Here is a 12479-nt window from a genome sequence, read left to right as displayed (position 1 = left end):
ACAAATTCTTAGTCGCTTTGAGGAAAGCCTTATGTCCCAAATGTCTGCTATAACCGTTTTCAACAAAGACATTAAGGAGATGGGACTTCTCCTCCTTGAAGCTCCTTTCATCGGAGATCCTCAAGGCACGAGTCGCCAGAGTGTTGAGAACCCCCAACTTCTGGGCAGGGAAATGGTGGGAACTAGCATGAAGATACTGTTCTGTATGAGTTTTCTTTCGAAACACTCGGTGGGAGAGGGAACCATCCTTATTCCTAGAGATAAGAATATCAAGGAATGGGAGGCAACCATCGACTTCTTGTTCCTTAGTGAACTTGATGGCTGATGATTGACTATTGAGATGATCGAAGAAGAGATCTAATTCATTTTGGCCATGAGACCAGATGACATTAGTGTCATCCACATATCTCTTCCAGAGCTTGGGGAGGAGACAAGCTGAGTTCAGAGCCTTAGATTCAAAATCCTCCATAAAAAGATTTGCAACAACAGGAGATAGGGGGGAGCCCATGGCAACTCCATAGGTTTGCTCAAAGAACTTCCCTTCAAAACTGAAAAAGGTCGAAGTGAGGCAGATCTCAACTAACCAAGGAGTATCAGGATCAGTTAGACGGTTGATCACTTCCATGGCCTCATTTATATGGATGCAAGTGTAGAGTGAGACAACATCAAAACTGACAAGAATTTCTCCGGAGTCTAGCTTAATGTCCTTGAGCTCCTCAATAAAGGAAGTCGAGTCTTTAACGAAGGACCCTGTACGACCAACTAAGGGTTTAAGCTTCAAGGCAAGGAACTTAGCAAGAAGATAGGTCAGAACTCCTATGGAGAACCAAGTCTTCCGCTTTAGCAGAGCATGTGGAGAAAAGTAATCACCATTTCTGCATCGAAGAAGCTAGGGTGATTGCTAGAGTGTCGCAATTCCATCACCGGAAATTCAGGGAAGCCCTTGAGATTGAAAAAAGGCCAAACAATCTCAATAGAGAGGATGGCTGGAAGATTAGTATTTGCTGGGTCCCAGCCATTTCCTCCTAGTCATTTTGTCCCTTGAGTTATTTTTTTTTTCAAGCTCTATGATTCTTAAATTTAAATTTATTTATTTATTTTTTAATTAATTAATTAATTTTATTTATTTTTTTCTTAAAATATATATATATATATATATCATTATTTATTTTTTATTATTTAGTTTTTAGTTTTTAGTTTTATTTTTTGGCAAGCTCTTTAATTCTTAAATTACAATTAATATTTTATTTTATTTTTTAAATGAATATACTAATTTTTACCCTTAATAAACTATTAAGTAAATATTTTTATCAGGTTGTTTTGTGACTATGACTATGAAACTCATTTATTTATATTTTAAAATAGAATTAACTATTCTATTTTCAACCTTTACAACTAACTAATATTTATATAACCTCATTGATTTATAATTAATTTATTTTAAGATTTAAATCTCCCTTTCTATGATATGTTCTTTGAAATATAATTAACTTATATTTATTTAAAATATAGTCAACTATTATCTACTACTTATGTTTATAGTATATTAACTCACTTATTTTAATATATATTTATAAAATTGTCTATTTACGTTATTAAGAAAATTAATAACCGGATTTAAGTGATTTGAATAAAAATAAATAAATAAATAAATATTTTGGTCTAACTAGTCGTTTCCTGGTCAAATCTAGCCGTTACATGGATATTATGCCCGATCTATTTATAATGCATAGCAAGATCTACTCATTCAACTTGTCCTACGATGAACCATGCTCGTTGGTTTATAATGCATAGCAAGATCTGCTCATTCAACTTGTCCTGACGATGAACCACACTGGTTGGTTCGAAAGGCGTCGACAAAAAAATTATCGACAAAAAAATTATCTCTATGTGATTTTCGCCGAAGATTCTTCTCTAAATCTAATGAGTTATTGATGCCTATAAATTTCTTGGCCAACCATAGGAGAAATCACTTGTTCAAGGTCCCACAATAGACCTGTACTCATTTGGGACAATGATCCTCATGGGTTTCTGGGTTTGATTGCCACTAAGGGAATTGCTCCTAGATCAAAGACTTCATGAAAGCTTTTCTAAATTCTAAATCTAATTTTAATTTATTCTTAGAAAGTAAATAAGCTAATTCATTCTATGTTATATTAGCACAAGTGTATAAATTAAATGGATGGTAAACGCTAATAGACACCAATATGTGATAGACATCAAAATACTTAGGTCATGATACATCTCACATTACCAAGATTTAAAAAATTTACAAAAATTAACCAAGTTCTAACTTTATTTTAAATTATTATTGTCATTATTGTTTATAAAATGAATTAATATATGGCCTAAACATATATACATCTAAAAAAACATGTAACAAGATTCATGAAGACTTACTATCCACTTTACCATGGATATTCTTAACTAATAAATAGGCCTTACTACAATATTATGGGCCAATAGGTTAGCTTATTAATACTACATGTTCAAAAATCCATAACTTATGTTCATATGATACATGGTTATAGCAGATTTTTTTAATTAAAAAATATGAATAAAAAGGAAAATATGTCACGAATACTTTTGAGAAAAATCTCAGCATTTGATTTGTGACTAATTATACAGATATGGGTATCTATTTTGCAATAAGGTTTCCACCTTTTAATTTACTTGTTAATAATTATTATATAGATAGTAGAAATTTAACCTCTGTGAAATATTCTATAATCATAATAATATATAAAAAATTTGAATTTATAATTATATTATTTTATTTTATATAAATAGAAAAAGTAAAAGTGAAGAACCTTGTAATATAATAAGTAAAATATAAATGAAAACAAATGGAGAAAGGACATTTCCTAGCCCTAAAAAATAAAAAATTTAAAGTTAATAAGCATGATACAGATCACGGATGCACGCTGAAATCCATGTGTACAGGTTTTATGAAGTGATGGATGGTGACTCTAATCTTATTTTTTGACAAACAAGTCAAATTTCAGCATGAATGCACTCGTTCGATGATAATGGGTATCCCGTGTTGGGGATTGATAGTGACGAATGCCACCGGGGCGTGCCTGTACGATGGAGAAAATGTGAATTTGAAGTGTTTGAGGATGATGGATATAGCCAACTTGGCTTCTAGAACTGCAAAATTCTGGCCAATGCAGACTCGCGGCCCACTCGAAAAGGGCAGGAAAGCTGACGGATGATTGCCTGCAGCTGCTGCTACTCCATCTTTGAAACGCTCAGGCCTGAACTCATTTGCATCGTCACCCCAGTACTTTGGATTTCTGTGGACTGATAAAATGTCGACTATCACATTCACACCCTTGGGAATCACCATATCTTCTCCCAGTTTCAAGTCCTTAAATGCCTGTCTTATGGTCCCTGCAGCTGGGGGATATAATCTCAAGGTCTCGTTCAACACCATTCCAATCTGCACAGGGGAGACCCAATCTTGTTAGTTAAGAACCAAAAGTTAAAACTGTAATTAGGTTGTGCAGGAGCTGCCCATCTTCATGACTTCAAGTTGAGCAGCCTAGAATGGACACTACATCTTCATCCTCATGGATTCAAATTTGAAGGAGTTGAGTAATTTCAAGTTCCATAACGTGGAGTTTCTCATCTCAATCTCTCTTTGTCGTGTAACTTAGAACAGTAAAATAGATATTAGAACAGATACATGTATATTGAATTTTTTTTTGTAAGTTTGGCAGGACTATGTTTTCATTATGTCAAATATATTGCTCTGACTGGGGCCTGGAATAAAGCCAGTGACTTCACATCAAAGAATGCTTTAACAGAGTATTGAACTGAATGGATGACTTCACATCAAGGGAGTGCCTTAACAAAGCATCAGATCACCATCTATCCAAAATATAAATACATATAAGTTGATTTAATTTGAAAAAGTTTTGATATTTCAAGTTAAATAATATAGAATTGTCCATTTCCAAGTTGTAGAAATTGAAGTGTGTGGTTAGGGTAGAAGTGGATATCAAAACTAAGTTTATATAGGTATGCATGTCCATGGGTTTGTGTTAGTATGGGGAGGTATTTATATAGAAAAGAACAATATAAAGATGTACATGGGTATCATAAAGATGTATATGGGTATTTTTTTAGGGGATATATATGAGAAGGGTGTGAAGTTTACCAGTGAGAGATTTGTTTATTGGTAAATATGGGCATAAAGAAGTTCCAGTAACAAGTAACAAACATATTCACAGGAAAACCAATTGGAAAAATGCTGCACTTACTATTTTGAACTTCCACACAAAATCCATGGACAGAATATCATGATTTTGACTGACTGAGATCGCTTCCTCACGGGCTTTATCTTGCCAATCAGGGTGGAGAGCCAACAGGAGTATTGTCCATGACAGCAAAACGCTTGTAGTCTCCCTTCCTGCCAAGAAGAATGTTTTGCACTCGTCCATTAATTGTTGTGTTGTGTACTTCACTGTCTTGCTGTCATCAGTGGAGAGTCTGTCTATCTCCCGAAGCATAAGACCAAGAAGATCATTCCCATATGACCCTGAAGCTCGTCGTTCCTGAATCATGTTTTCCAAATTGCTCTCCAGTCTTCTCATTCGTTTCCATATCTCCAAGTTTGTTGGGGTAGGAATGTATCTGTGTAAACGTACTTTATCATCAGAGTTCAATACAGTACAGTACAAAGCATTCAATCTGTACACTAACCATCTATTGTGCAGGTTGGATCAGAAATTCACATCAGGAATGGATGACTACATGGAATTAATCCATTTATTGTGCAATCTACCTTCTGAAAAGGAAGATATCATCGTTAGGATCATATTTCTCTTTGGCCAGGAATATCTACCATTATTGGTAAAAACAACATCAACAATAGCTACAAGCATTTGGAAACATGAACTGGAATTTAGCAGGGTTGCAGCATCAGGACTTGTCAGTTGTTTTGACCCAGTACATAAGGGAGTAAACAAAATTTTTATTGTTAAATCATCTATGTGAGATTTGCATCTTCACAATTTGGAATGATAGTCTGAGGTGAGACCATTGTTGAAAGGAATTTCATTTGGGAAATAGGACGAATCATAGTCTGAGCTGGGAGTTGAATGGAAGTTTATAATAAAAGGAAAGGAATTGCATTATAAATATAGATTGATTTTTATTTCTATTCCACTTAATGTATTGTAAGGTGCATTTTGTTGGTCTGTGTATAATGAGTAATGTCAAACAATAAGGACAATTAACCATAAGAAACCTGGCATTCCTATAGGGATAAGAAGGAACCATAATCTGAGTAAAAGCATTGCTAAAACAAGTTTCCTTTCGGAGGAGGTGGAAGAGTCTATATAATATGGCATAACTTTTCTTTTTTATATAGCAAATATAAAATCTAATATAAATAATATATAAAGAACATATAAGAAATGAAAGAAAAAAATCTATCCATCACAAACGGTACAATCATCTCATTTTTCTTCTTTTATATATACTAATACATAACCATGAGTTAAGAAATGTATTAGTTTTAGAAGAAATGCATTCATAGACTCATCAAATTATAACAGAAATTATCCCTATACTTTTAAGGTTATGATACTGTAATGGAAGTAATTCCTACCATGGTAAAAACCTTCTCACTGAATAGTAAAAATGTGTTTTATTAAGTAAATTTATATAAGTAGCATTATATGCATCTTTCTTTCCATCTATGGGTTGGTTAAACTACTTTAAACAGAAGCTAGCAATTGACTAATTAAATACTGATTGGGTTTTAATTCAAATAAATTGATTGCTAATTCCTGAAATATTCTGGAAATCCTCAATCAAATTAAAGATACCATCTGGCAATTGGGCTAGGGAATTTGTAAGATTTGGTTCTATTTTAAACAAAACCTCTTAAAAACACAATTTAGCAATTGGCTAAGGAAATCAAATACTGATCATTGGGTTCTATTCTATTTCTTAAAAAAGCCACTTATGAACCCAATCTCACAATTGGCTAGGGCTAGGGAATTTGTACATGTACCTGCTACCTGGCATCCATAGAAACCGAAATGACTGCATCATTAATTCTTCCAACTTGATCAGATCTTCAAACAGTTCTTTTCCCAGTTTGCCATCACTCATTCCAAACTCGGCCCTCAAAATAACGTTGGCAGTCAGTTTGTCCATATATTTAGTGATCTCAATTTCACAAGGGCCCCCTCTTGCACTTGTTGTAATGTCACCCCATTCATCTACCAATTCTTTTGTACATTTAGCCATGATCTCAACAGATGCCTGTAGAGGTTTAAAATATAAAAACATTCACTGAAATTATTAAGTAGTATTTTGTTATAAGGGCATCCATGTTTATGGTAGTGCTAGGATTCATCTAATAAAATAAGGGGAAACTAAACAATGTGAATAGAAGATCATTCTCGTGAGTCTGCGATATATAAAAGCAGGATTATATATTGAGATTATACAAAGGGTAACATAGAAAAGCAATGCTCAGACCATTACATTTCTTAAATGAGTCTACCCTGAATTTTTTTCTACCAGTATAATTAATTATCCTTTCTTAGCCATGATACTATTTGATATTCACCTTGAGCTTCTCCATATTAAAGGCAGGCGCAACGATTCGGCGCTGGTGAGACCACTGTTCGCCATTAACACTAAACACGCCTTTCCCTAGCAAAACTGAAAGCATTTTCTGGACCAGAGGAGACCTTCCACAGTCATTCACGTGCTTCGAAGATAGAAGCTGCCGGATCAATTCTGCATCGGTCAGAACAATTCTCGGTTCGTAACCAAACCAGATTACAAACTTTTCACCTGCACAGTTTGCTCGCAACAATTCACATCATAAATAATTTTGGGATAAGACCACAAAATTTATGTGAACTAAACCTCCCCAGCAAACGGTTAGACTAAATCCTATAGTTACAACTAACAAACTAACAATCCATGAACCGCATATGCCATAAAAATTACTTGTGACAATACCATATCTTCTAGACCACTCAACCAAATACGGGAAAGCTCTCTTTCTGAAATTGTGATCTACAGAGGCCATGTCTGTGCTTAGCTCCTTCTGCATCGTGCTCGCAATATCCAATAGATTGCCGATCATAAATCGTGGGGGAGGGCCTTTGAATCCCTGTTTTTTCAGCGCTCCATGGAGAGCCCATGGCGTCCACAAGTATTTGAAGAAGAAACGTAGCAGAAAAGGGGATATTGCAGCAAGAAATAGTGTGAATAGCAGACCATTGGTACAACCTCCCGAGAAATCCATGAGGAAATGGGACATAAGCTCCAGTGAGTGTTTATCGCCTGTGAACTCAAATGTAGGCTATCGTTTTTATCAGGATGTCAGTTAATTTTCTACCGGTAATGGGCTTCGAGGATTGATCCCTATCCATATTGTTAACCAAATTGTTTTCCGGTGGGTATGGGCTTAACCCAAATAAAATCAGTTCATGAGGGCAGTGCGTACAGGGAAGAATATCACGTGTAAACCTTTACAATAAATTATTGGTCAAAGAAAATGTGTAAGTGGTATTGTGGATTACCGATAAATATTCTCACAGATATTGAGAGATATGGTAACAGTCATGATAACTGTGCGATGTTCCCTAGCAAATGGCACAAGTTTGAAGCATTCACAGGAATGTTGGTATGGTTGTTTTTAGCATATTTTTGGAAAAGGGGTTTTCTGTTCTTTCGTTTTGTTTTGTTTGAGTTATTCGGGTTACTCTTGGTTACTTTTTGTAGTTTGTTTGCGTTTTTCTTATTTATATATGGGTATATTGTTATTATTCATATGTAAGATATTTACATATTTGGAATTAAATTAAATATAATTTTCATTTATTTTATTTTCAATTTTTTTTTAATAAAATTTTAAGAATAATAATATGATGTAAAGATGTGGTTTATTTAATTAAATTAAATTTAATTTTCATTTAAAAAAATAATTTTTATTTTCAACTTTTCTTTATAAAATTCTAACAATAATATGATGTAAAGACGTTGTTGATTTTTCTTTTATTTTATTAAATTAAATTAAATATAATTTTTATTTAAATAAATAATTTTTATTTTCAACTTCTTTTTATAAAATTCTAACAATAATAATATGATGTAAAGATGCTGTTTATTTTTCTTTTATTATATAAATAATATAGTTTATTTAATTAAATTAAATATAATTTTTATTTAAATAAATAATTTTCATTTTCAATTTCTTTTTATAAAATTCTAATAATAATAATATGATGTAAAGATGCTATTGATTTTTCTCTTATTTTATTAAATTAAATTAAATATAATTTTTATTTAAATAAATAATTCTTATTTTCAATTTTTTTTTTTATAAAATTTTAATAATAATAATATGATGTAAAGATGCTATTGATTTTTCTCTTATTTTATTAAATTAAATAAATATAATTTTTATTTAAATAAATAATTCTCATTTTCAACTTCTTTATATAAAATTCTAACAACAATAATAATATGATGTAAAGATGTTGTTTATTTTTCTCTTATTTTATTAGAGGAATATCAGCAATGGAATATGCCCTTATAACAAAATACTAATTAATTTCTGTGGATTTTATATGTTTAAACCTCTACAGGCATCTGTTGAGATCATGGCTAAATGTATCAAAAAAACTGGGTAGATGAATGCGGCAAAATTCTAACAATATAATTCTCACAATAATATCTTTTATTTGATTTTTACCAAGAGATATAATAATAATATGATGTAAAATTAACTTTATATAAATCAGGTTACATGCTTTTTAAGATTTTTTGTCAACAAATTTATATATTAAAACAAAATATATAAAAAATTGGTAAATTAAGCCGCATTATTTATTATTTTCTAATGGGGTGATTAATATATATTATTATAATACTTATTATTTTATTGTGAGCAGTAATATTTAATGGAGTTGTTACATATTATATATATATATATATATATAAGATAATGTTGTTATTTATTTAAAAAAACAATTATTTATTAAAATATTTTATTTTTTCAATAAATTTTATATATATATAGATAGATATATATCATTAATTTAATAAATATTTTAAAAATAATATTATATTTTATTATTTTTCTCAAAATTACATGTTCTAGGATAATTATAATTTAAAATATTTTAAAGAGTATTTAAAAAATTAAATTAGGTTAATGATGATAATATTATAGTTAGTTATATATAAATTTTATTTTATTATGAAGTTAAATTTTTCCAAATTATTTTATGTATATAAAATAATTATACTATTATTTTAAAAAAATTGTTATTTAAATAGTAATAATGTTATTGTTCATTGATTTTAATCATAGGATGTTTATTTTAAAAAGGGATTTATTAAGTTTTGGGAAGGATAAAATCTTTTATATGTAAATTAAGAAAAGTTTACACCTCAAAATATTTGATCCATCTCGATGCTATTTAAATCTATTATTAATATAGAACTATATTCATTTAAAACATTTCACATCTCTTTCTATGTATCAAATTGTTATACGATTATTTTATATAAGGTCAAATATTTTTCATGTATAAAATTAATATAAAATATTCAAATATTTTATTCACATATTGAAGTATGAAAGTAAAAAAATAAAAGTTATTTGCTTTCAAAATTTTTTACTCTTTATTTAAAATTAAAATATTTAATATGGAACTTGAGATATCTTATTTATAGTTCACAATGGATTTTATTTTATTAATATTCATTTTTTAAATACTATATCTCAACTTTGTGTTAACATAAAGGAATTTCACATTGCCTTGATAGTGGGTTATAATATCAATATTATTTTAAATTTCCCTAGTACTAAAAATTACACATATCCCTCATATAAGTAGAAAGCACTAATGAATGAAATTAGAAAAATTTCACTATCAATTATTTGATCTCTATATATAAAATTTGGGGGATAAATCTTGGGAAACAAGGATAGTGTCAAAGATACTATAACCTCTAAATTTAAGGATAAATTGTGGGATGATAAGGAGTTGGAAGGAAAAAGGAAGCAATAAGGAGGTGATCAACCCCATCCTTGATAACCAGAATTATCTCTTTGTTCTGACCAACACTAAGAAAAAATGAACATTGTTAGGATAAGAACTAATTCTCATGAGCTTCATGAGCTTGAGAGTGAAACTGGACAGTGGTCTACTCCCAAAACTCCCTGGGATGATAGGATCTGTCAACTTTGTGATACTAAGAGGGTAGAAGATGAAAAACACTTTCTCTTAGATTGCTTGGCTCTTACTCACATCCACTCTCATTTCCGTAACATCTATCACACTTCCAATATTCTTGACTTGTTAAGTCATCCCAACTATAGTTATCTTGGAACACTTCTTTCCCTTCTTTTTGATCATAGAAATAAGATTTTGAAGAATCACAATTAGACTCCTATTTTCTTAAGGTCCTATAGGCCGCCTTAGACTTAGTGGACATTAATCATCATCATCGCCATCATTAATAGCATAGATTCATCTTAACTTTGGATTTATCAAGCTCCTCCATCAAATCTCCCAAAATGCAAATTTCTTTTTGAGTGCAAACTTTGAGGAAATGTTTGCATCTACTTATTGATTATTAGATCCTTAGTTAAGATGAATATATGATGGTTCTTAATAATATTATTTATATTATATAAATTTAACTTCTCTCTTTATAAAAGTATTCTCATTTTTAATTTTATTAAAACCTTTGATTTAATCTCTATGGAATATCCACATAATATTTTCAGTAATAGTGAGGATAGAGGATTTATATATATCTCAAAAGTAATAATAACATCTTTTTTTCTTTTAGATTTAATTAAAAAAAGTTATAAAATCAAATTAAAATAAAATAACTATAAAATATTTTGATTGTGAAATGAGTTATGGTCTTTGGGCATGTATTATTGATAAGTCATGGTATTGTAACAAAGCCTATTTACAAGTTAATAATATTGATGGTAAAGTGAGGTCAATATTGAAATCTTGTTATATAGTAAGTTTATTGTAAGTACTAAGTTTTATTTGCTTATTACTTAAATTTAAATATGGTTACATTATTATTATTTTAATTTTTTTGGTAAAATTAACTTATAGCTACTATTTATATGTTTTATATTTTAATATGATATGTATATTGTGATTTTCTTTTATCTAATTTTTTTCATAATTTTATTAATAAAAACAAAATTACAATTTAGCAAATTGAATTTTATTATTTTAATTAATTTTAATTTTGAATTATTAATTGAGCCAATATATAAATGTTTACACTCATTTACTGTCATTATAACATCTTTCCTATACTAAGATCTATATTGCTCTTAACCTTTGATTATTTTTTAATTGAGCTCACATGTTTACAAAGAAACATTTACATGATTAAAACTGTTAGGGTTCTATATTATTAGTAATCAAATCCCGTCTCTCTAGTAATTTATTTTGAGAATCTGCTGGTAAAGTTTAGCCTATAAATTCACCAGGTATTATAATCTAAATTGTCTTTGTAAAAAGGTCTCAAATTGGTCAAGTCATTGCAAATATGTGTGTAAAAAGAGGTCCATTAGTCTTGATTTGAATTGTAAGGTCTTGTTGTAGCAGCTACAACCACCCTCCAAAATTTTGCCTTTGTGCTGTTTTGGAGCCTTCCTCCTCGAAATCATAGCAGTTATCCTGCATTGATTAGGTACTTGTGTTTATTTTATTTCATATGTCATTTAGTATCTTGTGTTCACTCACTTGTCCCATCAGTCAACCACAACTTAACCCAACACTTGGTTGACATCCAGTCAATGGGTTGTCGGGAAAAACTGTACAATCCTAGAGGACCATCTGTCTTCCCCTCAGGAATTGCACATAACAGCCTAGCAGCTGCCATGCACTCAGAAATTGTGCAAAGCAAGCCAACCATCCTTTCTCTGGAAATTGTGCAGAGAAGGCCATTTAGCACTGCTCACAGTTCCAACCAGCTGACACTGCTCTCCAGAAATGCATAGAGCAAAATAGGCCAGCTACACTGCTCTCTAGAAATGCGCAGAACTGCCGAGTTGCATTGCTCTCCAGAAATACGCAGAGCAGGCTAGTAACACTGCTCCGGGAAATAATGCAGACCTGGCCATCCAACCATTGCCACTAAGCCCAAAAATAGCACAAAAGTTTTCCCTCAATGGTTATCCGTCGTATGTGCCGGTAGGTTGTCCAATTCCCTTTAGAATTGTGCAATCCTTCCTTGCATGCTAGGAAGCTTTTCCCAAAAAAGAAAAAAGAAAAAAAGCATTCCTAGACTTTAGGGATCTATTTTTAGCAGGAGGAGTTACATGAAAAGTCGATTTTAGAAACTCCTTACCAAGTTTTGTTTTTCCTAGATTTGTGGCGTGCGCATCATAAACCCTAATTTCGCCAAATCTATTTAAACGACTCCTCAAAGCTCATTCTTCACATTCGATCTTG

General features: G+C 30.9%; 1 protein-coding gene across 1 annotated transcript; it reads right to left on the bottom strand.

Moving 5' to 3' along the window:
- Positions 1-2860: 2860 nt before the first annotated feature.
- On the bottom strand, positions 2861-7586 carry LOC149186138 (cytokinin hydroxylase-like). Its single transcript, XM_089410916.1, has 5 exons — positions 6991-7586; positions 6590-6819; positions 6026-6279; positions 4266-4638; positions 2861-3442 (listed from the first exon to the last, which is right to left on the bottom strand). Exons 1-5 carry the CDS (start codon positions 7292-7294, stop codon positions 3002-3004), a joined length of 1602 nt encoding a protein of 533 aa, XP_089267042.1. The 5' UTR covers positions 7295-7586; the 3' UTR covers positions 2861-3001.
- Positions 7587-12479: the final 4893 nt, after the last annotated feature.

This window comes from Pinus tabuliformis, chromosome 3_1 (genome assembly GCF_031772625.1).
Source record: "Pinus tabuliformis cultivar Carrire ecotype Pingquan chromosome 3_1, CPIR1, whole genome shotgun sequence".
In the NCBI taxonomy this organism is placed as follows: Eukaryota; Viridiplantae; Streptophyta; class Pinopsida; order Pinales; family Pinaceae; genus Pinus; species Pinus tabuliformis.
This window is presented reverse-complemented; position numbering and strand designations above follow the sequence as displayed.